The sequence below is a fragment of the Spermophilus citellus genome, assembly GCF_964194105.1.
Source record: "Spermophilus citellus genome assembly, chromosome: 1".
Lineage (NCBI taxonomy): Eukaryota > Metazoa > Chordata > Mammalia > Rodentia > Sciuridae > Spermophilus > Spermophilus citellus.
In genome coordinates this window covers 228,787,330-228,813,276 of record NC_138182.1, presented here as the reverse complement: position 1 = coordinate 228,813,276, position 25,947 = coordinate 228,787,330, and the positions used below count along the sequence as shown (strand labels likewise).

The 25,947-nt window shown below is 37.2% G+C and overlaps 2 protein-coding genes across 9 annotated transcripts in view; one reads left to right on the top strand and one right to left on the bottom strand.

The window, feature by feature from the left end:
- GFM2 (GTP dependent ribosome recycling factor mitochondrial 2) overlaps positions 1-15,757 on the top strand; it is a 63,184-nt gene extending 47,427 nt beyond the window's left edge. For 3 of the 8 annotated variants that reach the window (XM_081310369.1, XM_081310368.1, XM_081310370.1), the window contains exon 21: positions 13,217-15,529. In XM_081310369.1, the coding sequence (XP_081166495.1) occupies positions 13,217-13,408 (192 nt within the window). In that variant the 3' untranslated portion in view covers positions 13,409-15,529. Of the gene's footprint in view, positions 1-13,216; positions 15,531-15,557 lie in introns of those variants that run through there. The other 5 variants (XM_081310374.1, XM_081310372.1, XM_081310376.1 and 2 more) reach the window with 3 other exon arrangements.
- HEXB (hexosaminidase subunit beta) lies at positions 43-25,632 on the bottom strand. The gene is made up of 14 exons (XM_081310466.1): positions 25,295-25,632; positions 21,444-21,589; positions 17,997-18,062; positions 16,152-16,198; positions 15,768-15,878; positions 11,827-11,928; positions 9,138-9,267; positions 6,638-6,818; positions 5,878-5,964; positions 4,603-4,675; positions 1,752-1,926; positions 799-889; positions 550-654; positions 43-218 (listed from the first exon to the last, which is right to left on the bottom strand). Exons 1-14 carry the CDS (start codon positions 25,546-25,548, stop codon positions 176-178), a joined length of 1,611 nt encoding a protein of 536 aa, XP_081166592.1. The 5' UTR covers positions 25,549-25,632; the 3' UTR covers positions 43-175.
- Between the last annotated feature and the right edge of the window lie 315 nt (positions 25,633-25,947).

Here is a 25,947-nt window from a genome sequence, read left to right as displayed (position 1 = left end):
AGATGCCAATTTTCTGTATGTAATGTAATATAAGAGATTGAATCATAAAAATAATTTATTTCAAAAACAGTCCCATAGATCTTAATTTACATGATTTCAAAATCAAGTTGATTGTAGTACAGATTGTTGTGGTCTTTTTCTCTCATGTTTACATGGTTACAGCTTGTTCTCATGGTTAACAATATCCAGTAAACAGCGGTTCTGCTGCTATTCCACGTCTGTAGGCAGATAACATGAATAAAATATTTTTGTTAGAAGCTTTTTTCCCAGTTATTAATGCTGTAATTTAGCAATTCTCAATTATTTAATCTACTTTTTAAGATGGCAGATAAGTTACACTAACTTTTATATACTTATAAAATATTTGTAAAGGTCCAAATATATCTTCTTATAATGTATTCTCACCTAAAAATGTTCCTTTACATTAAGTCACCACTTCTTAGTTGACATTGCTGTTTATAGCAAAAACAACACAACACAATCCCAGAAACTAGTTAACAACAAATAATGAACTTCAAGGTACCCTAGCTGGAAAAATATTTGTCTTACTTGACCATTCTGCAGCGGTGCCTTGTTAGTCTAGCATAAGCATCACCAAGGTCCCTGATATCTCCACGACTCCAGAGTCTTTCACCAACAGCACTTGCCCGAGGCCTGAAATTTAAACCATATGTCTCCCAAAGCAGTTTGAATTCATGTTTTCTTAAGTTACAGATTGGAGCAAATTCTTAATTGTTTCCTACTTGCACAGGGAAGGAAAACTAAAGCATCTTAAATCTTTTCACTTAAATTCCTTACCATAATCTTGGAGTAAGGTTAGTTGCATCCACATATTCTCCCCAAAGACATGCTTCTCCACCAAGGATAAGTTTTTTCTGTTTTTCAGTACCTGCATTAAAATCATTGAATTGATATAAGTTGAGCAGTTGCAATTCAAAGTAAGTACAGAAGCAATACTCCTCTCATGTAGGCAGCAGGACCTTTATAACTTCACAGTGCTTATTAGCATACATAGACTAATGTGGTGGGCTGGTATTAAAGATACTTTTTCATTATGGTTTTATACAAATATTTGGATAGCAGAATCCATCTTTCCCCCATTTTCTATTAATAGTTTCCCAGGAAATACAAGTTGGACTATTTTTTTTTTAATGGGCTATGATCTACCTTTAATTTTTAACTCATGATATTATAGGGAGAAAAAAACAATGCATACCTAATAATGTTTTTATAGTAATTTTGATCCTTTGATTCTCATTAAATGCAGAGTCATATCATTTGTCAGATCTTTAAAATTTAATAGCAAAACCCTTTTTCAAAGGAAACTTTATACTAAAGACTAATGTACAAAGGAGAACTGTTCATGAGGGGGGTCTGAGAGTGTGAAGCTACTGCTCAGACATCCCTTTCCACTCCCTTCCCCTCCCAAGATACCTATTTCCAGGACCCTAGGACTACACAGCCTGAATTTCATGGAATAAATGTCTTAAAAGGTAACAGTCAAACATCTTCAAATATAGGAAGCAAATGACAAGACTGATCAGTGAAAATGGACGTAAAATTTAAGGGTATACTTTTAAGTTTTTATTTAAATAAGTACATGGTTTCTTTTATAAAGTTTAAAATGATACTGAATCTTTTTTAAATGAATAAACAAAATCAAGCATAAAAGGAAGAAAATTAAGTTTTTGTGGGTGGGAGGTTAAGGAAGAAAACTAACAAACCAAGGTAATGATGCTTGTTTCACTAACCTGAGAAATTAAGAGGTTCCACTGTATAGTATTTTCTCCAATCTTGCCCATAACTAATCCAATCCAAGTACCAAGGAGCAGAAAGGATTACAGGGAAGCCAGCTGCTGTGATGAGCCTTAATTTCTCAAAATAATTTAAATCTTTCCACACTTCAATTACTGTACCTGGAATAAGCTATTAAAGTCACGATTGCAATATACATTATTAAGTCTAGTAAATACAATTGATGACAGTTTTAACACATTATGGCTAGGAACATAACTTTATAAGGTTCTTGAAAAACATTTTCTTTCCCCTTTTCCCTAAGATTAGTGCAGTGTACAGCTATTTACTCTTGTGCATTTCCATCACTATTCACATTTCATCAACTGCAAGACTGGATACTTAGTTTTTTAAAAAATATTTTTAGTTACAGATGGACACAATACCTTTATTTTGTTATTTAGTTTTTTTATGTAGTGCTGGGGATCGAACCCAGTGCCTCACACGTGCTAGGCAAGCGCTCTACCAATAAGCCACAACCCCAGCCCTGGATGCTTAATTTTTGCCTATAGAGGACACCTGTGAGTGCAGTGAACTGAGATGTGCACTGTAGTCCATTTTTTACCACACTACTGTTTTACTTACTTGCAAATTCCTAGTTGCCCCAAGGAAAATAAAGAATTCTGAAAGATGATATATCATGAGCTATGTAATGCTTTAAATAATCAATAAAAAAAAATTTAAAAAAAAAAGAATTCTGACACTCAGAAAGTACTATTTTTTCAAAAGTTCACATCAACAATACTACCTCACAGATTGTTTCTTTTGCTGAAAAGAAACTTTTTAGTTTGATTCCATCCCATTTATTGATTCTTGTGCTATAGGAGTCTTATTAAGGAAGTTGGGGCCTAATCCCACATGATGAAGATTAGGGCCTACTTTTTCTTCTATTAGACACAGAGTCTCTGGTTTAATTCCTAGGTCCTTGATCATTTTGAGTTAAGTTTTGTGCATGGTGAGAGATAGGGGTTTAATTTCATTTTGTTGCATATGAATTTCCAGTTTTCCCACCACCATTTGTTGAAGAGGCTATCTTTTCTCCAGAGCATGTTTTTGGCACCTTTGTCTAATATAAGATAATTGTAATTTTGTGGATTAGTCTCTGTGTCCTCTATTCTGTACCATTGGTCTCCCTGCCTGTTTTGGTGTCAATACCATGCTGGTTTTTGTTACTATTGCTCTGTAATATAGTTTAAGGTCTGGTATAGCAATACCACCTGCTTCACTCTTCCTGCTTAGAATTGCTTTAGCTATTCTGGGTCTCTTATTTTTCCAGATGAATTCCATGATTGCTTTTTCTGTTTCTATGAGGAATGCCATTGGGATTTTGATTGGAATTGCATTAAATCTGTAGAGTGCTTTTGGTAGTATGGTCATTTTAATAATATTAATTCTGCCTAAGAGAAAGGTAGATAGATCCTTCCATCTTCTAAGGTCTTCCTTGATTTCCTTCTTTAGAGTTCTGTGGTTTTCATTGTATAGATCTTTCACCTCTTTTGTAAAGTTGATTCCCAAGTATCTTTTTTGTTTGTTTGTTTGTTTTTTTTGAGGATATTGTGAATGGGGTAGTTTTCTTCATTTCCTTCTCAGAGGATTTGTCACTGATGCCTTTGATTTATGGGTGTTGATTTTATATCCTGCTACTTTGCTGAATTTATTTACTAGTTCTAGAAGTTTTCTGGTGGAGTTTTTTGGGTCTTCTAGGTATAGAATCATATGGTCAGCAAATAGAGCTAATTTAAGTTCTTGTTTTCTTATATATATCCCTTTAATTTCTTTCATCTGACTAATTGCTCTGGCCAGTGTTTCAAGAACTATGTTGAATAGAAGTCGTAAAAGAAGGCATCCCTGTCTTGTTCCAGTTTTTAGAGTGAATGCCTTCAGTTTTTCTCCATTTAGAATGATGTTGGCCTGAGGCTTAGCGTAGATAGCCTTTACAATGTTGAGATATGTTCCTGTTATCCCTAGTTTTTCTAGTGTTTTTAACATAAAGGAGTGTTGTATTTTGTCAAATACTTTTTCTGCATCTGTCGAGATGATCATATGATTCCTATCTTTAAATCTATTGATGTGATGAATTACATTTATTGACTTCCGTATGTTGAATCAACCTTGCATCCCTGGGATGAATATGTATACTCAGAAAAATGAGAAATTATATCCCATCTATGTATGATATATCAAAGTATGTAAGTACATTCTACTGTCGTGTATGATAATTAAAACAAATCATCTCTGAAAAAAGTAAAAAAAAAAAAGAGCACTTCAGATTATAAGTGAAGCACAACCTTTACGGGGGCGGGGGGGGGGGTAGCTTGACTATTCTAGGCAGGCCCGTAATGTTATAGTTAGATAGGATGAATGAGTTCTGCTGCTCTGTTGCACAGCAGGATGACATTAGTTAACAATGTTCTATATTTGCATGTCTCAAAATAAAGACACGATTTTAAATGTACTGAGTATAAAAATGATAAAATTTAAGGTGGATATGATAATTACCCTAATTTGATCATTACACAATGTATTCTTGAGTCAAAATATCACATTGTACCTCATAAATGTGTACCATTACTATATAAAAACAATATATCCGCCCCACACACACACAAAAAACCAATACAACTTACTACAAAGCTACCTTAATAGCCATAAAGAGTCATTTGTTTTTATCTGTTCTGCCCTTCTGAATAAAAAGGAACTTAATTCAGAATACTTCACCTTTTGATTAATGAGATAGGGGAAGAGATGAGAAAGAGGAAGCATTAAATCAAACATATCATCAGGACCAGATAGTTTCACAATTCTTACCTGTGCATTATTATCAAAAACTTCTTGCCAGACGATGGGTACTTTGTTTAGGGACGCAATAATATTCAGAAGCCTAGCATTACAAAAAATTTACAAAGTTATTTCAGATTACAAGTTTAATAATATATTTGAAATGTGTACATTCTCTACCAAGGATTACTTGCAACATTGAAAGATATCTTTCAGTATAACACGGCTATACAAAATCAGCTAAAGTTGCACAACGACCCAAGGACTTCCTTCTTTCTAGCTTATGGCACAATAATCTAATGTAATAGAGGGAATTAATAGCCCTTTGCTATGTATGAGTTAAGTATGCCCCTAAAATACAAAGAAGTGGCCTCAAATTGAATTGGTAGCCAACTTTCAGGAAAGTACAAACAGTACTTTCTGGTAATTTCATGGTATCTTAGAATAAAGGACACCATCATCTAGCCTGTCGTATCACCTAAATTATATTCCACTGTTGGCTGACAGTCCACAAATACTGCATTTAGGCAGTACTGCAGGATAAATGGGAATGCATCTTGTAGAAGGCTGGATAGGAAAAGGCTGGAATGTGGCCGTGCCAAATAAATGATACAGAGCAAATTACTGCCTGCAACCTGTTCTTGTATGACTCATGAGCAAAGCATGAGTTTTACATTTATAAAGTATTGTTTTAAAAGAGGATGTGCAACTAAATGTGGCCCATAAAGCCTAAAACATTAATTCTGGCCGATTCAATTAGTAGTTCAGAGCAACACTGTCCGGTAGAAATTTTGCTGTGGTGGAAATATTCTATATTTGTATTATTTACTGTGGTGGCCACTAACGTGATCTAGCTGTGGAACACTTGAAATGCGGCTAATATAACTAAAGAATTGAATTTTTTAACTTGAATTTTAGAAACAAACAACTGTATGTAGCTACAGCTACCATATTGTATAGCATGGGTAAAAAGTAAAAGAGGTGTTCTAGGAATTAATAAGAGGGAAATGAATTCCAGGACCTGCATGGTGGTGAAGATTTTGCAGGTAGCCAAGGGCTTTGAGCTGAGCTCTTAACAGATGATTTCATTCCTGTATTTCAACAGTTATTGCAAAATAATTAAGTCACCATGTTAGTGATTAAAAAAAAAAAAAAAAGCAGTGTACATTACTTCTTTCTTCGGTGGCTGTTCAAACATCTAGACTTTGGCAAAGTGTGGAGACAAAATGAAAAAATAACACATAGTACTAAGTAACTTAAATTTTTACAAAAGCATTGATAGCAATAGGCATTCAAATAACTTACTTTAGTGTATAGAAAGATTGTAGTTTTGTATAATCTTCACCAAAGCCTTTTTTCTTCATGAAATTTTGGATTTTGGGATTCGATGCCCTTAAACAAAAATGGTGATTAAAATTTCACTAAAATTTTAATATACCCAATTTATTTATTTATTCATTTATTAATCTTAAGTGCTGGGGATTGGCTCCTCAGCCTTTGGAATCCTCCTGCCTCACCCTCCCAAGGAGCTGGGATTATATAGCTACCGATCTATTATTTAAGTGCATATATCCCTAACATCAATATGCAGGCTTAAAGTTGGTAGGGGAGAAAAGAAGCCTAAAATATTAATTATGAGTTATTTTAATTTTCCATTGCAATTCTTTTTCTAGAAGCTGACTTCCCATAAAAAAAAAAACACCCCAACCGTTTTCCCTACTCACTGATTTCCTTTAGCTAGAGCTATTTGCAAAATCTAAGAATATTTGAAAAATCCCTCATTTAATTATTGCCCTCTTAAACTAAAGGTATTCTTATTCACTAGTCTCTTACTATTTAATCTCCATGATCTTTAGCAACTTGATTTCCTTCCTAAGCTTTTACTTTATAGTACTACCCAAATTTTCTTCAAAAATCCAAGTCAGGAGTTGTGTTGCCCAGTACATACTTCAGAAAGCAGAGATACTGTACCCCAAATATTCCCTTTTCATGTGGCGCCCTATACACCTACTTCAAATTCAACACTAAAAAAAAAAATAATAATAAGGATTTAGAATAGCCATACCAACATTCAAAATTCACTTCATCTCCTCCCAAATGAATGAACTGATCTGGAAACACTTTACTGACTTCGGTGAAAATTGAAGTCAAGAATGTATAAGTTGTATTTAGAGTGGGGTTAATAGGCCCAACACCTTGTATACGTTGCTCTGGGCTATAACATGCAGTCAGGAGGTTTTTCTGACCTAGAAGAAAAGACAGATTCAGTTTTAGAAAAGAGTATTCAATCTCAAAGACCTGGTTTTATGCATCATCATGATTTGGATGCTTCTTCATTTATGATGGTGTTACATCCTGATAAACCCCATTGTAAGTCGAAAATACTGTTAAGTAAAAATTGCATTTAACCCAGCTAACCTACCAAATATCACAACTCAGCTTCATAGTACACTGTGAGCATGGGTTGTTAATTCTTGTGGTTGCTGAACTGGCCAGGAATTGGGCTCCTTAAGTGCCCTTTCTATTGAAGCAAATCAGTGATCTAGGAAAACTTCAAAATTCAGAGTATGGTTTCTAATGAAAGCACATCACTTGACACCATGGTAAAGCAAAAAGTGTTAAGCAGAACTTTAAGTCAGGATCATCTGAACTTTATTTTGTTAAAGCTATAAGAATTTTTCAAAAGAATTTTTTTTTTCTTTTTAAACTGGGGATTGAACTCAGGGACACTTGATCACTAGGCCACATTTCTAGCCTTATTTTGTATTTTATTTAGAGACAGGATCTCACTGAGATGCTTAGCACCTCACTTTTGCTGAGGCTGGCTTTGAATTTGCAAGCCTCCTGTCTCAGCCTCCTGAGCTGCTGGGGTTACAGGCGTGCGCCACAGCCGCCACAGCACCTGGCTAGAGATTTTATACAGAAGAGATAAGCATGTTTACCAAAAGTTACTATGGAAATTTCTATCAAGTAAAACAAGGGAGAATTGTTTCTTGAACACTCTTTGTCTCTGTTTCCCTTTCCACCTGGTGTCTGAGATTTTATTCACTGCAGATATCAATGATTCCCAAATCTTCAGCTTCTTACAACCCTTTTTCTCAGGCTCCAACCCATATTTCAGATTTCCTGCTTGATACTACTTGAAAGCCTAGCTGCACTTCAAATATGATCTAACAAAAGCCAAATTTTCCATTCCTGTAAGCTTATAATAGAACCTCTTTGAAATTAAAAGCCCCAATTGTTTTTTGCCCTGCTTCTTGACAAATGATTTTTTTTTTCCTTTAAATTTCATCATGTTTAGAGAATAGAGACTGAGAAATTTCTCCTGTCCTGACAAACAGAAGTTGTGGCATATCCTCTGGCTAGCAGTTTACCTAGCTAACTCTACTTGCTAGCTTATGTTTCTGTAAATTGTAACCTCTTCTATAGGACCAGGGAAAACAAATTAGCTGCTTTTCTCCAGTTTTGGAAAAATTCATTTTTCCTTTTTACAATTTTTGTTTGTTTATTATGCAGGAAGACTACTGACTCCAACCAGCAGGGATATAGTTTCTCTAGTTTGGATGACAAGCTCCCTCTCTAGCTTCTGATTGTCACTTCTAGTAAGGAGATAACCAACCAGTATAGTTCATTTTCCTGGAGTCAATCAGTTGCAAAGTTCTGTTAGTTATATTTGTGGAATATTTTTCCATTACATTTCATTTCCAGTATCACCCTCCTGGTCTAGAACCTCAGTCTCTTCCCAAGCTATCACTTTTTACAAAGTTTTTCCCCAAATATGGCTTCCATCATGTTACTTCTCTGCTCAGAAACTTTACACTGGTGTCCTGATAAAGCTCACATTCCTCAACCAGGGCCTTCTACCCTTTCCCAAATATATTTCTCACTATTCCTTATGTTTGGCATAACAACAACAGTATTTATTGGGCAGTGGTAAATGCCAGGTACTGTAAGTTTTATATTCCACAAAAAAGTTTTATATTTGTTATTTAAACCTCCAAATAATTACATAGGACTTATTTTTAATAGCCCCATTTTACATAAGGGGAAACAGAAGATGAAATGTTATGTAAGTTGCCCAAAGTTTACCTTCTAAATGCAGAAGCAGAATCCAAACTCAAAACAGTGTAGCAACAGAGCCCAAGTTCTTAATCACTGCCCTCTGTCGCCCTCTACTGTTTGCCACACTCTACTCCCATGAAATTCTTGTTGACATCTCACTCTTTGCATGCCTCTCCTCATGCTATTCCACCAGAAAAATGAATGTATTCTTTGATTTCTCAAAAGCATTTTAAGTGTTTCTTCATCCATGAAACTGTTTTTTCTATTTGCTGTAGTCATTTTTTATGTTTTCTTTTTCCTTTAGTTTTTTACTTTAGGCAGTATCTAGACAAAGTGATTTGTTCACAGTAGATATGTAATAATTACTGAATCACATCTGTCAATAGCACTACCACTGTGCAAACCACAATTAAGGAAAAAATGACCAAACAGCAATCTATAAATGAGAGATGTGAGACCTGAAATGTTCGCTTTTCACAACTTACAAAACACAAATGGCTTACCTTTTCCCCAAGACTCTGTATGGCCGGGGCTATCAAATTCTGGTATGATTCGAATCCCTCGTAATCGGGCATATTCAATCACCATATGAACATCATTTGGTGTATAAACATGAGATGAAGAATAGCTTCCCTATAATATTCAAGTTAAAATGTTCAAAGTGGATTTGGACTTGGGAATTATTAACAATTCTGTTTGCATTTTGATATTAAGTAGTCCATGAAATGCTGGATGATTCATTTAAAAATAATAAAGTGTTAGTTTCAGGAGTAGGAGATCTATAGAAAACAGCAAATGTTTGCTAAATCACACATATTCAAAGGACAACCATCATTTGGGGGCTTTTGTTAAATCATTTTACCAATATGTTCTTGGAACACTTTGGATTAATCCCATATTTACTGATTGCTCTGTCTCCACCAGTATTCTAACTTCATGGAACCATACAACAAAACAGAAACAAAAAGTTTGTCTCCAAGTTGAAACCTCTGAAAACACTACCCTTATCAATTTTAGAATTGAAATTTACCCATTATAACAAAGCCTAGCTTTTGTCTGTCAAAGCTACTTTAATCCATCTTATCCCATTATCACAGGTGCAGAACACCTATAAAAATATAGTAATTGACATGATTATATAACATACTATAATTATACAATATTAATATTGAAACTATGATTTCCAGCCTATTTTAGTGCATCTATGTCAATTTCATTGAAATATTCACAGAATTGGAAACTTGGGACTTAATGGGCTAATTACTATGTACTTAGAAAAATTCCGCCCTAGAGTCTGAGTGACCCAATTGTTTTTAAAGAATACCTCAGTCCCATTTGTATCACTTGAAAAATTAGAACTCCATGTTGGTTATAACCAAAGATAAGGTCCATTAAAAGGCATTGCTTAGCACCTTTCTCAAAGCATAGGCCATAAATACTCAACTTGTGAAAAATAGTCTTGAACCTCCACCCCCTATACCAAATTTGTATCTAATCTAGAGTACATCTGATTGTCAGTTTACAGTTAAGTACAGGGGAGAAGTGGGGAAGCAGTCAGCAAAGCCCAGACTGAGGGAAGCTATGGGGCAAACATCTCAAGTTTCTTCAGCCACAATTTATAATGGAAAAAAAAAAAAAAAAAAAAAGAGAGAAAGAGAGAGAGAGATAATTAGCAGGTGTATTAATTGGCTACAGTGTCCGGACCTCACCTATATTTCAATGCAAATAAATAAAACTTTTTTTTTTTAATTATAAAAAAGGAGCTGGGGTTGGTAGCACACACCTATGATCTCAGCAACACAGGAATCTAAGGCAGGAGGATCATTAAGTTTCAGGCCAGCCTCAGCAATTTAGTGAGCTCCTGGGTTCAGTCGCCAGTACCTGTCCCCTGCCCCCCTTCCCCAAAGAGGAAAAGATACTTGGGTAAATGTGAACACTGAGTATCTAAATTATTAATTTTTTAGCTGCAGTAGCATATTGTTATTTTTTTTCATAGTACTAGGGACTGAACCAGAGCAATGAGGGGTGCTCTACCACTGAGCTACTCTTGCAGCCCTTTTTATTTTATTTTATTTTACTTTTTATAACCTTTATTTTATTTTTACATGGTGCTGAGGATTGAACCCAATGCCTCATCCATGCTAGGCAAGCACTCTACCGCGGAGCCATGACCCCAACCCCAGCCCCAGCCCTTTTGAGACAGGGTCTTGTTAAGTGCTGAGGCTGGCCTCAAACTTGCAATCCTCCTGCCTCAGTCTCCCAAATTGTTGGGAATATAGACATGCATCACTGTGCCTGGCTATGATTATGTTTCTTTAAAATACCAGGTCTTTTTTCAAATGAGATGATGTCCAGAAGTGGTGAGACAGTCTGCAGAATACAAGTGACAGATTGCCATGTACATGATTGAAGCCGGGTGATGAAAACAAGGGAATTCAATTACTCTATTTCCGTATATGCTTGAAATGGTCTGTCATAAAGGGTAAACCAAAACAAAAATACAAGTGCTGCTAGCGTTTCAGCCTAGACTACATCATAACATTGGAGAAAGTTTTGGCATTGTGGCTAGAGGACAGAATTTAGAGTACTGGCCCTGTTCCTTCCTAACAGCACTAAACTCATCTTCCTTGGCCTTTGTGTCTGCCTTATTGCAAGGCAGAGAATGTCTCTGTGTTGGCTGCTTACTTTGTATTATAGGGGGATTAAACTAGGTGACACCAAATATCTCCCCAACCCCACTTCCTATAATAGTCCAGTCAAATACTTCCAACAGAAACTACCAGTTTTCTTTGAAAAGGCATTCATCTCTAAAATTCTCTACTTCATATGGGTTTTCAGAGAGAAAAAATAACCCATTGACACAGTTCCAAACAATTCTGTTTAAAACAAATACATTGTTGGACTACTTGACAAACCTTAACTATTGATATTTGTGAATTATTCATGTTTCCTACATAAAGTTTTTAGAATTTTATTTGTATTGCCCATAGAGATTACTCACATTTACAATAACATAATATTTTCAATAATAATAACAGGAACATAAAATCCCCAGCCCCAAAAACATTTTAAACCATAAATCTTTTACACTTAAATGATAATTAATAAGAAAAAACACCTATGTTATAAACTTCTAAAGAAGCTATACCAGAGATTTTTATAAGACATGATACAGTAATATGAATGACTTACTTTATTGCTTAACTGAGGAAAAGTGGTGCTCTGATAAGGGAAAGACTGGTCATCCACTATGTGCCAGTGAAGAACATTAAACTTATTAAAAGCCATGGCATCCTGCAAGCAAAATATGTTACAAATTATATACCACAGATTCAATATACAATATAATGCACAAGATAATTACATATCTACATCTAGGTTTGCTTCCAATAAGTCAGCCTCCTTTGAAGATTTCTTTTTCGGTAAAGAAAGAACATGGAAGAAACATAAAATCTTTATCGTACATGGCTTACACAACATTTCAATATTCAAAAAGCCTACACAGACTATTTATTCTTGACAGCTGTAACACTGCTCTATGGGAAGAGAAAAGGCCTATGAAATTCCTAGTACTTAGGGATCTGATGGGAACAGAAAATAGTTCTTGGCTGCTATTGTGTTTGGGAATTGAGCAGAGGGAAATAGGGCATTCATATAAGTATGAAGGCCGATAATCCTATAATTAAATATATTGAAAATATATGATTTTAGATACAATTAATTCCAATGACCACCTTGTATCTGTATCTAAAATCCACAAGTTTGTACTGATACAATTAATTCCAATGACCACCTTGTATCTGTATCAGTACAAACTTGTGGATTTTTTTTTTTAAGAGAGAGTGAGGAGAGAGAGAGAGAGAGAGAGAGAGAGAGAGAGAGAGAGAGAGAGAGAATTTTTTTTTAAATTTTTTTTTTTTTTTTAGTTTTCGGCGGACACAACATCTTTGTTGGTATGTGGTGCTGAGGATCGAACCCGGGCCGCACGCATGCCAGGCGAGCGCGCTACCGCTTGAGCCACATCCCCAGCCCCAACTTGTGGATTTTAATATAGATCAGAGATTACCAAACTTTACATAAGGGTCAGATGGTAAATATTTCAGCTTTCAAGCCATGTAGTTTCTCTTGCCACTACTCCACTCTGTAGTTGTAGAGTTAAGACAGCATGTAATCAAACTTATGTAGTTGTATTTCTGTAGAACTTTATTTGCAAAGATAGAGGGTTCTGATACTATGATATATATATTTTTTGGTTTGGTTCATGGTTTCTGGCTCATAAATCCCTCTCCAAGCAGGCTATAAGAAATCAAAATTTCTCTTCCCCATGGTGAATCATGGAAACTCTACTCTTCCTTGGCCTTTGTGTCTTAGAGCCGGCCATAAAGAAATTCTGTGACATACTCTTGTTGATAGTAGGTTTTAAGACCTTCCTCATTCCAAAGGGGTCCTACCCCATATCCTGGAGGGAGGAATGCTGCACAGACAGGCCAAGAAAAATGCTAATGTAGACAGGCCTTAGTGGGTTACCCACCCAATCTGTTAGCATTAGGTCATACCCTTTCTGTCTACTACATTTCAACAGAGTTGTCCATACCTCCTTCATCCCTGTGCAATGATGTCTCCAAAAAACCCAAAAGGACAGGGTTTGGAGAGCTTCCAGCCTGCTGAACACAAGGAGGTTCCTAGAGGTGGCACAGCGAGAGTGGATCTCTTTCCCTATGTCCTTTGCTGTATCCTTTATAGTAAAGTAAATGCGTTTCCCCGATTTCTGTGAGTCATTAATTGAACCCAAGGAGGAGAAGGGATATCTGGTCAGTCAGAAGCACAGGTAAAACAACCTGGAGCTTAGGACCAGAGTCTGAAGAGGAGTCCAGAGAGTAAGCGCTCAACCTGTGCCATCTGACACCATCTCCGGGAGGATAGTGTCTGAATTGGATGTGATCAGAGGACACCAGCTATTATCTGTTGCAGAACTGATTGTTTGCCATCCAGTGGGAAGAAATCCCCACATCTCTTAAGGTCACAGAAGTTTTCTGTGTTGATTGTTGTGTGGCAGAAAACAAACAAACAAAAAAAAACACCACCACATTTTGTTCTTCCTGACAAACAGTGGAGAGTTGGATTCAGCCCTTGGCTTGTGGTTTACCAACCTCTGATACAAAGAAGTAGGCACAACACTTAAATCTGGGGTGTCTTGGTAAAAAGTACAAGTTTTTGGTACTTTTACATAAAATTACTTTAAAAAAAGAAAAGCAAAAGACAAAATTTCTACAGCTTTAGAAACTAAAGCCATCTGTACTGGTGCAAGAAGATAAACTAGTAAAGACAAAGTTAAAAAACTGACTTGTTACATTTATGGGAATTATTGAAAGCAATGGAGAAATTATAGACTGCTTAAAAATGATGTTAGGATTACTGGGTAACCATTTGGAAAATCTAAAATTAAAATATCTATCATTATAATACACTAAAGTAAGTTCTAACTGAATCAAGAATTTAATAGGAACTAAAACACTAAAAGAAAATTTCAAGTTATTTTTATATTTATACCCCTGTCATGGAGAAGGCCTTTCTTGTATACCTCCAAAGGCCAAAACAACTAAAGACCGAACGATATTACTTCATAAACGAACTAAAAACCTCTGTAGGCAGAAGATATAATAAACACAGTTTAAAAAAAAAAGAAAAATTTTACAATAGTATATGAAAAGCATATAAAAGTATCAATGACACATCTACACATATAACATTGAAAAGGAAGGCATTAGCATTCTAGGAGACAGAATGAACAAGGAAGTCCAAATTAAAACCAGGAGATAAAACTTTATCCGCCAGCAGAGTATGGCACAGATGTGCCTGCTATTAGCCAAGCATATGGTATAGAGAGAATAAGGTCCTTTAAATAGGGAGAATAAGCATACCACATACTTGGCCAATAAAAAGATGAACCAAAAGACATAATATGCATCTTTAAGCCTAGAAGTTCACTTCTAAGACTTAATCCTCAAAAATAATAATAATCTTGACAAGCATACAAATAAATACATGTCATATATGTAAGAATGTTTATTCTGCAGTTCTGTTTATGATTATAATAAATTCAACCTTGATGTCTCAGCATCAGAGAGCTTAAATATACAAAACGGAATATTCAATTCTTGAAAAGGCTGCTAAAGTACAATCTCATTTCGGTTTCTTAAAAAGTCACATCATAGGGCAGGGGACATAGCTCAGTGATAGAACACTTGCTTAAAATGTGCAAGACCCTGGGTTTGATCCTCAGCACCAGAAAAGTCACATTGAATTAACATTTTAAAGTCTAGAATAAGAGACATAAAAGTTAATGTTGATATCTTTGGTAAATGAAATTATGGGATGACTACTTGTTCTGCCTATTTTATGCTTATGTATAGTTGGAAATTTTTACACTAAGAATTTATTTCTTTCATAAAAGTGACAATGTCTCTGGGAAAAGAATGCCAGGTATTAATATAAATGCAGAAATAATTTTTAGTAGCATGATATATTCATAAATCAAGTGAAGTTGCACAAAACATGAGAGGAAAATCCCTACCCCCACAAACTGGCAGGTAATGGTGATGATGACCAATAAAAAGTCTGTGTGAGAAAACTGTTTTGAGCCTTCTTCCTAACTCCCATTATGAGGTTCCATGTTCCTTTGGAATACTTCCCTAGGTATAAAGAAGCGCCTAGTTCCCTTTCTATGCCACTTTTTAAAAAGTAGAGGTCACAATATCAAAGAACAGTAATTAGAAGTATGATAGCCTGTATTTCAAACCAAAAATTTAGCACGATTTGACAAAGGAGGTACACATAGAGGGCCAGTGACAGCAGTCAAACTATTTTTTTTCTTAACCAACTTCGATAAATGCATGTTGTCTGTGATCCTCCAATGAAAACAGGAGGGTGATCCCTGAAGAGAGCCTTCACTTCACAGCTGAGGAAATACACTACCTAAGGAGGGAGAAGAAAGCCCAGTGGTGGGACTTCTTACAAGAAAACAAATCCTGCTCTCCAACCTGCATGGCAACGTAATTAACCAGCATAAAATCAAAACACCAAGGGGACATATCTCCCAATGGACAGTGGAGAAGAATAAAGTGATTACCTACCAGAGTTTTAAGAATAGTCTTAACGGACAAGTAGTGTCTGGATGTATCAATTAAAATACCTCGATAAGGAAATCTTGGAGAATCAACAATGCTGGATTCATTGATGGTGAACTATGAGACAAAATAAAAAATAAAATTTTGATTTAGCTTTAAGATTTGGGTTTAATGAAGATTATATTCATCTATACAAGTACTGGATACAAGATTCATTTACAACAACAGAAAATGAAATTTACATTCACTAAGAACTATTTTGGGAAAAGAAATTTCAGGAAGTTACTGAAGCTAAAAGCTGAACAGGTTACATTTTTCTAATAGTAACAGTAATTTTTAGTAATATATGATATTACTAAATAATTTTTAGTAATATATAATAATACTTACAGCCCCAAAAGAATCTTCATAAACTAGCTGGCTAAAGGTCTCTAAACCTGAGAAAAGTAAAATTTATTGCATTAACTTATAAAAACAATAAGTTGAGACCAATGTTATACCATCCAAACAGACTCTTAAGCAGGTAAGGCAAATAAAATTAAATGTAGTTATACCTATACCCTCTAAAAGGTAGTGTTGCATCTAGGCTCTAACATATTCTCTAAAATCAAGGCTTCCTTGTGGTGTTTTATTTATGGCTGCAAAGCTTTCTTCCTGAACATCTTTTACTCAAGTGGATTGTTTCTAGTTCAGGCTAATTCTCTGGCTAGACTTGACTTTATCCAGATTCATTCTAGCTGACCACTACACAGCCAGGGAAAATTTTAAACTTAGTTCAGTCATTTTTGCTATTCCTTCTCAACTGATCCTCCTTAAGTACAAGTTTGGGAAGGATAACTACAAAATTTCCCCTTAAACGACATTCTACTCAATTTCAGTTTAGAGTATATTTCTTTGAAAGTCTGATAGTAAGGAGAAAATAAAGACTCTTTAGGATCTAGTTGTTACATATTCTCTAAAGCTCTTCACATTGTTAAGGATCATGACAAATAACAATAAGGATCTGTTCCCCTGAACAGACCCCAGATAAAGATCCAACTAATAAAAGCTTAAAACCACATACTATTATATATAAAAACTCCAAGTGATTATGATCACAGTAATATTTGTAGTAATATCTACAAATATTTTCATTTTTTATTTTGAAATAGGATTATATCATATGGCTATGGCTATAAAAACACATTAACAATGTTATTTTAGATAACCCGAATCAAATCCAAAGCTTTTTTAAATTTTAATTACTGCAACTTTGGTTGGTTAGCTCATATGAAAAATTTCCTTTTAAAAAAACCTGTTATAATTGGGTGTGGAGACACATGCCTATAATCAAAGCTACTGTGAGGCTGAGACAGGAAGATCTCAAGTTTGGGGCCAGACTGGGAAACTGAGTGACTGTCTAAAAAGAGAGAGAGAAGAAAAAGGGCAGGAAATGTAGCTCAGTGGTGGTGCATCCTGGGTTCAATGCCCAGAGTTGCTTAAAAAAACAAACAAAAAACTTGGTATTTAGAAGACAGAACAGTATCTTTCTTATCTACCTAGAAGAGGAGGTAAAAGAAACTTTGAACAGTAGAAGTAAATGTTCCTAAGCCAAATTTTCAGGTTTGGATCATGAAATTCATAGGAAAAGCTTTCAAGGTTTCTCCTTGCCAACTGCCTGTACCTACCTCTAGAGCACATTTTTCTTTTTACATTGTTCCTATAAACTTGGTTATATTTATCCACAGGAATTTAAAACTGGGGAAGAGTTTGCTTGCTACTGAAGACAGCAAGAAATGATAACTGACACAAAATCCTTTAATCAGAACAGATTGGAGTCTTTTATAGCCTTATACACATTACAGTCCCAGGAGCATCAATGAATAGCAGCTCCACCGGAGTATAATAACACTCACTTTTTAAAAAAATTTGTGTGTGTGTGTGTGTGTGTGTGTGTGTGTGTGTATGTGTGTATAGACAGTACTAGGGATTAAATCCAGGGCCTTGTGCATGCCAGACAAGTATTCTACCATGAGCTACATCCCTGGCCCAACCCTCATACATTTTTTTAAAAGGCCAAATGAGGTTTCTTTGTGCTTTAAGTATTGAATCTTTCACAGAATTCATTTTGGAACTATTCAATAAAGCATTCTGTAACAGGTCCAAGGCAGCAGTTTTGCTGTGCTTGATTTCACAAAGCATCAACTGAATATGTTCCTTTACTAGAAATTAACAGTGAAACGGTGTAGAACTTACCTCTCAATACTCCCCAAACTCTGTTGGCCTTGAGGACAGCCACTGGTTCTTGCACAAGTAAAGAATCTGTGGTGGCAGGGGGTAACTTCTGTTAATCCCTCAATAGTACACAATATATTTGTTAAACATATCATTGATATTTCTGCACCATTCTTTTCTCTGAGCACCAACTTGCTTCTCTAACTGCCTTCCATACATCTCCACTTAAGTGTCCTAAACTTAAGTTCTTAAGCTCTACCTGCCTAAAAGTGAGCTCTTTACTTCACTGTATTTGGCTTTTGCATTTCCATTTCCCTTGGTCCCAGCATCAGCATGCACTCTGTTGAGTTGCTCCAGTCAGGGACTTGGGAGACATCACTATGATACCTCATTTTTCCCTTCAGGAGAGTTATGCTCTCCAATTGTGCCTCCAAGGTGTAGAGTCCTAGTTAAGCTAAGGTTTTGGGGTCAAAAATAAAAACATTCCTCAATGCCCACAATTCCTTGGTCACTCGAAATTTCTACTCCCCTTAAGGCCAGAAAGTTATCTCCACTCTTTTCCTTTTTCCCATTTGTCCTTAACCCAGCTTCCCTCAATAGTATCTGAAATCTGCCTTAAGACTCTTGTTAATTCCCTTTAGCTTAATTCAGCTTTGTCCCCTTCTATAATGGGGCTCTCTTTGGCTGCCTCTGGGCAAAGAGGGGCTCATCTCTCAATTTTTGAAATCCTACTCTGCTAAGGTTGACCTAATATTTGTTTCATCTTTCAGAGAGGTCTGGGGAGCCAGGAGGGTACACAGCTTAAAAGCTAAAGGGCATGACAAATGTAGACTTTGCCTTAGGGAAGACACTCAGGGCTGGAGGTTAATGATTTGATACTGCATCCTCTGGTCTGGATCATTACCCTCTATCACCCAGACTACTGTCACAAGACAATTGGCTGCAGGTAGGGAAAAGAACTGTATCAGTCAGGTGACTCTCAACTGAGAGTCTTCTGACAGCAACCTTTTCCATTAGAGTTAGCAAAACACAGGCGGTATTGGTACTGTATTGCTACTCTGAGTACTGCCATACCCTTTCCTCTCTAGATAGCAAATTCTTAATCGGCTACTATCCCCCACTGACATTGTAACTTCACAGTCTCCTAGAAGTAGTACTAAGAGTCAACTAGAAACATGAACATGTTGGAGTACTTGATGACAATCATTTTTCAAAAGCTGAAGTCTAGATGATATGAAAAAAGGATTCTAATTCAACTCACTGGAAAAATAACACTTATGGTAATTAGAAGGTTTGGTTTTCTAAACACATGGATATACAGCTATAGAATTTCAATTTTTATTCAAAAACCAAATTATTAATAATTATCATCTCCCTGATGAATAGAAGCAATATCTTGACTCTTCAGTTACCTCCTTCTGTACCTGTCTGCATATAAGTATTTTTGTTTTTGGAAGGTTCATATACAAATAATATCCAAAATATTCTCTAAAAATAAAATATTACAGATAAGGCTGAAATCCCCTTTGAGATGTCTGACTAGCTCTTTCTACCTTCCTCAGAGGAAACACTAGTTCTTTTCTTGGGCATGTACATACATGTAAACAAGAAAATGTATTGTTTTATGTGCAAGTTCCTGTGTGTGTTGACATATAAATAGTATCCTCAGGTATATATTATACAACTTCCTTGTTAACTCAGAAGTTTATCTTGGCAGCTCTGCCTGTATGTTCTTTATAATACTTTTTCTTTATTCTTAACTGTTGAACCTTAAGTGTGGAAAGACTTGATAGCCATTCCTCTGTTGATAGATATTTAATTTTTTTTCCTGTAAACCTTTTTTTTTGATTAGAGCTTAATGGTTAGACATTTAATTTTGTTTATAAATCCTGATTATTACAGATAAACTGCATTGAACATCCTTGATGTATGTAACTATGTTTCTATAGCAAAAACTAGTTCTTAGGGTATGCCTGTTTTTATTTTTAACTAGATAGTACTTGTTTGGTTTTATTTTAATTTTTTTTTTTTTTTTTTACTTTTTTGCAATGGAGATGGAACCCAAGGCCTTGTATATGTTAGACGAGCACTCTTCACAGTGAGCGTCATCCCCAGTACCTAATGCTTTGACACTTGTCATTTCTTTTAATGTTTCCTTACATTCTGGACATTTACTATCTTGTTATTTCAATTCATATGTGTTACTTTTATCATTATCATCAACTGATATAAAGACTTAAAACTAGTCTATTCTTCAGACTGGAAAAATTCACAGACATCTATCTGAAGAAGCTTCCCTTTCAGATTAAAGAGTCTGCAGAGCTGACTGAAAGATAAGCTATGAGATTCCATTCCATTTCCACAGTCCATTTTCTAGAACTGACAGGCTGACATTTGTATTGTTGATGTTAATAAGACAGAAAAGGTTCCTTGGCAACACACTGGCCACTTCTGTCTCAATTCAGACTGCGAAAACTACTTCATGTACCCTCTGAGCGCTGAGTACCCACTGAAATCACATGGCTGATGTTGGTAAATTATCCTGTTACTCTCTGGAGAATAGTTGTAGAACTAAAAAGAAATGAAGCTGTTTTTTCAAAGGGATGCATTAAGAAATCTCATCTCTACCAGGAAGATGAAGACCTGCACTTAACTGTCTGTGGAAAGAATTCTGAGAACAAAGAATATCGCTCTTTTCTAAAATATTTGCTAATCTTTTTCAAATAAATTTTTTTTCTAAAATATTTCTATCTTTACATCCAATTCCCCACTGTGGTCTCTCTTGCACTAATCTTATATTACATATATTCTCACATTGCCCCTCATTGATTCCTTAGTGCAATTCCACACTATTTCTAGGTAGCACATCCCTTAGAAAAGGCATGTCTCATTGTTTATACCTTCCAAACAATTTAGGAAGAGTCCTAGGGAGTAATATTCTAGTAACAACAAAAAACCCATAGGGCAGATGTTGATTATATTGTCATATGAACAGCTCTAATCACCCCAGCCCCCAATTGTTTTATATATGTAAAATCAGATTATAAACAGAGATCATGCCTATAAGCACAGATTGTCTTCAAAGACCAAAATTATTATGAAATTATGTCCCAAAATAAGAGTTATCAGCAAGAAAACTCATCAATACAATGATAGAACATTATTGAGCCATTAAAAATGAGGTCACAAAAGAATATTTAGTGACATCCTAAATGTTTATAATATATTATTATACAAAAGAATACAATAGCAAATATCCTAAAAGAAGAATCCACATGTACAGAATTACTCCTGTTTTCAAGGCAATGTTTATGTGCTTATATTTACATCTAGGTACATTTAAGTTTTGCACTGCCAAACAAAATACACACACACACACCTGAAAAAACTGGTTAATTCTGAGTGCTGCATTTATTGTATATATAGATTTTCTACTGTATTTATATTACTGTTATAATAGGTACTTACAGGACTCATCTGAAGTCACACTGGGGAAAGCATTACACTCTGACTCAAGGACAACTGAGACAAGAAGTTGATTTAATTGTGCTCCAGTTTTAAATTTAGTAGGTCGACGCTGCTGCTTGTAGGGACCAAAAATATAGTCATGGTATCTGTGGAAGGAAAAAATTTAAATAAAATATAAAAGCGTTTTAGCCAAATTTTAGGTGCCTATGAGCTCGTGGACACTGTTGTCAATTCTCCAATTTATGCCACCCACTCAGTCCAGCTAGACATTTTTACCCCAAATTGCATATATTTGCCTGGGCCACTTTTAAAAAATCCTGATGTCTAGACCTTCAGAGTCAGAATTTCTGAGAATGAAATTGTTACAATTTAGATATGAGGTGTCCCCTAAAAACTCCTTTATTAAAACAGGAGGTGAACCGATTAGATTATGAGACCTATATCCAAACCAATCCATCCTTGTTTGAATAGACTAACTTGGTGGTAACCTAGGCAAGGTGGGGCATGGCTGGAGGCAGTGGGTCACTGGGGATGTGACCTTGAAGGGCTCATCTTCCCTCCACCCTCACCCGCTGCTTCCTGGCTGCCAAGAGGTAAGCACGGTTCCTCCATGAGGCCTTTCAGCTATGATGTTCTGCCTCATCTTGGGCCCAGAGCAATGGAGTCATCTGACCATGGACTGAACTTTTGAAACTGTGAACCCCAAAATACTTTTCTTCCTCTAAGTTGACTTGTCAGGTATTTTGGTCACAACAAGGGGAACCTTGACTAACTGACTAATTTTTTCTCAGGGTCTCATTAGTTGGTTAGGGCCTTGCTAAGTTGCTGAGGCTAGTCTCGAACTTGTGATCCTCCTGCCTCAGCCTCCTGTGTTGCTGAGATTATAGGCATGAGCCACCATACCCTGCTAAAAACCATTTTTTTTTCCTCCTGTACCAGGGATTGAACTCAGGGACACTTAACCACTGAGCTACATCCTCAGTCCTTATTTGTATTTTATTTAGGGACAGGGTCTCACTGAGTTGTTTAGGGCCTCATTATATTGCTGAAGCTGGCTTTAAACTGATCCTCCTGCCTCAGCCCCACAAGCTGCTGGGATTACAGGTGTGTGCCACTGCGCCTGGATAGAAACCAATTCTTAATAGTTATGGGGCACATATGTGTGTTCCTTTCCAGAAAAAAACACAAGAAAACTCTTGTGATGCCTGAGTCAGTTGCAGTTATCCTAGAGATGGCAGAGAAGAAATGGAAAGAATATGGCTCTGTGGTGACACAGTTGAGCCACTTAGTCAGCTAGCCATAAATTCTCTGCTACCTGTGGACTTCCTAATGTGTAAGTAAAGTTTTCTTGTTGCTTAAACTAGATTGAGTCTGGGTTCCTGTTACCTTTCAACAAGAGTAATGTAGCTGAATAAGATAGGTGATAGGTAACTCCAAAAAGTTCACACCCACCAGCCCACAGAATTCTCACCAGAGCCTTTAAAATGTGCCTTATGTTAGCACATATCCGAAAAAAGAGAATATTAAATAAAAATTTTAAGGTGCTGAAGAATAAAATCAGATAGGTTTTAGAGCAATGGTTTAAATATTTTATAAATTTTGATAAGTCAGAGGTTGTATATGCTAAGCATATGTAAGAACATCTTGTAGCTAGGCTCAGTGGTGCATGCCTATAATCCCAGTGATCAGGAGGCTGGCAAGTTCAAGACCAACCTCAGCAATTTAGTGAGGTCCTCAGCAACTTAGGGAGATACTGTCTTAAGATTAAAAAAAAAAAAAAAGTTTTTTAAAGGGCTTGGGGATGTAACTTAGTGGTAAAGCACCCCTGGGTTAAATGCCTCGAATCCCACCCGCCCCCCCATCTTGTGCTTTTCCAGAAATGGAAGGATAGGGAGGTGAACCAGTGAAAAAATAGAATGGCTGAACTTTCTCACTGGAAAACCTTGACATACTTAAAAGAAATTAAAACCATAAAACATATAGTTAAAAATAAGATGATAAATTGTATATGTATTTTGCCACAATTAAAAATAAAAAAAATTTAAAAAGAACTTAAAGAAGTTGAGAATAAAGTTAGTGGTAAAGCACTTGCCTAGCATGTGCAAGGCCCTGGGTTCGATCCCCATCACCACAGAAAGTGAGGAGGGTTAAAGCTGCTGGCCATCTAACAGCCAAACTCCCTGACTGTGAACAGCATCCTATTTCAAAGCAAAGTGTGTAATATAGCTCAAGCTCTTCAGAGATAGGAGCCATGCAATTCAAAACTCTGGAATCTGGGCTGTGTGTTCCTGACCACCTGGAGCTTTCTGAACACCCCAAATCTCCAAATCTTTCCAACCCCATTATGCTTTTACTCTTGAGACAAAACCTGCTGCTCCTGAGCTCCTAGAATGCTTGTCTGCATGTTTTCAAGTCTTAGCCATGCTTTATAACTTGCTTCCTGACAATGGCAGGTATAATTATTAGCTGCTTCCTATACAGGTCATGAATTAGTCAGGCAAACTTCAGGTAATAACATTTATACCTGTCTTACAATACCAAGCCTTGTTTTCAAACCATCTCACAGCCGATTCAAGTCCTGGTTATTTATCCACCATTAACTTACATCACTTAATGCTTTCTTGCCATACTCCTATCACCATGCAAAATGAAAATCCAATTTTACAACCTGAACCCCAAAGCATAGTAAGGGTGTATTTTAGAGATTTCCAATCCTGGTCATGATCTTCTTTTAGATGACCTTCTAGTAAATTTTCATACAATCCTGAATATCCCCAAGACAAGCAACCAGATTGGTTTTATATCTTCACAGTGGCCACAGCATTCCAAACTCTTAGCAGATTCAATACCAAAGACTCATTAGAGCACGTCTTCTTCAACAGGGTGCCAACATCCATTTAGTTGTATAAAGCAAAAGGAAAATATGAACTTTCTTGTGGCAGAGAATGTGCCATTTCTTCCATTAACATCTTGGGCCTTTCTGAGCTCCCTTAAGCTGGTTTTATGTCTTCCCACCAGCTATTTGGTGTCCTGCTGGTGAAATTAACTATACTTTTATCTATTAGGCATAGAGACAGAATCTGGGAGTAGAAGAAGGCAGAATCCTTCAGGGCAGTTCCACCTACATAGGTCTCACGATGAAGGGTCAGCAGTTGGCACATTCAAACATATCCCCAAATGCAACCTGTATTTGCAAATTGTGTGGTTAGCAAGCTAGCTCTATGTGCTGCCCTCCCTGGATTGGAGAAAATGGGAGGTTAAATAAATGAAAGATTTGAGGGGATCTGTAAAAGAGGAAGCAGAACAAACACATGACTGGTGTTACGAAACAAAAAGTAAAGCAGATATTGCCGAAGCACTGGCCACAACAACTAGATTAGAACATCTAACATTGTATACGGAAACAGAGTTGAAGAGGAGTTTTCTGCAGGCAGCGGGAGAGACCCCCGTACATGAAGTCAACTTTGGGGAATCCCTGGTCCTTCAAACGGAGCTTGTCTGAGCCCTGCCAAATGCACTCATCTTGCCATAGAACTCCCTTCAACTAAGCTGTCACTTCCTGACAAAAAGCGGTGTCCTCATCCATCTCATCTGCCCTTCCAGGGTGAACAGGGCGACTGATTCTGGACAACTTACACGTTCCATTTAGTATCCTGCACTCAAAACAGGGTACCTGAGCACCCCGGGCGTCTCTCAGGAGGCAGAAAGGGGAAGGAAAGCGATTTTCCGTCCCCGCCCTGCCATTTTGCACCACTGAGACCTAGGTCAGGTCAACTAGAGTGCTCTGGGACAGGGTCCTCGCCTCTCCCGCCCCGGGACGGATCCCTTCCCCGCGGGGCCGGAGCGCTCACCGCCGAAAGGCCTCTTGCAGCAGGGAGCAGGAGGGACCCGCCGTGGAATTGGGGCCGTGACCGATGGAGAATTCCTTAGGGGCTAGGTGCAGCTGGCGCTTGAAATCCTGCACCGACAGCGGCAGGGGCCACAGCGCGGGTCCGGGCTGGACCAAGGCGCGCGGGGTGTGCGCCAGCAGCAGCAGCAGCAGCCGCAGAAGCCCCGGAAGCCCCGGCTTTCCAGAACCGCGCGGCGATAGCTGGCGCTGCTCCATGGCCGCTGGGCTGCAGTCCGCAGCCTCTGCTGAGCCGGAGTCCCGAGGTCTGACTTCCCGCCCAGGCCTTGTGGGAAGAAGGCGGCTGGGCGTGAGTCACAGAGTCAGATGACCCGGGCGCGGTTCGCAGGACTCCGCCTCCACGCGGAGTCAAATCATCCCAGTGCGCCCCTGGCTGCTCGCCAAGGCTACATCGGAGACTGTATTCCCGGGATGTTTCCCTGGTAGCTGCAGAACCTCAGATGCATAATGGCCAAAGTCGGAAATGGACCAGGTTCATCCCGGTGCCAGGGCTTTCAGACTTGGCGCTCCTTCTGGCCACGCTCTGGCTTCTGTAAAACGGGAGAACTCATACCTCTGGGTCACCTCTTTCTTTCCCCACCCCAAATACCAGATAAT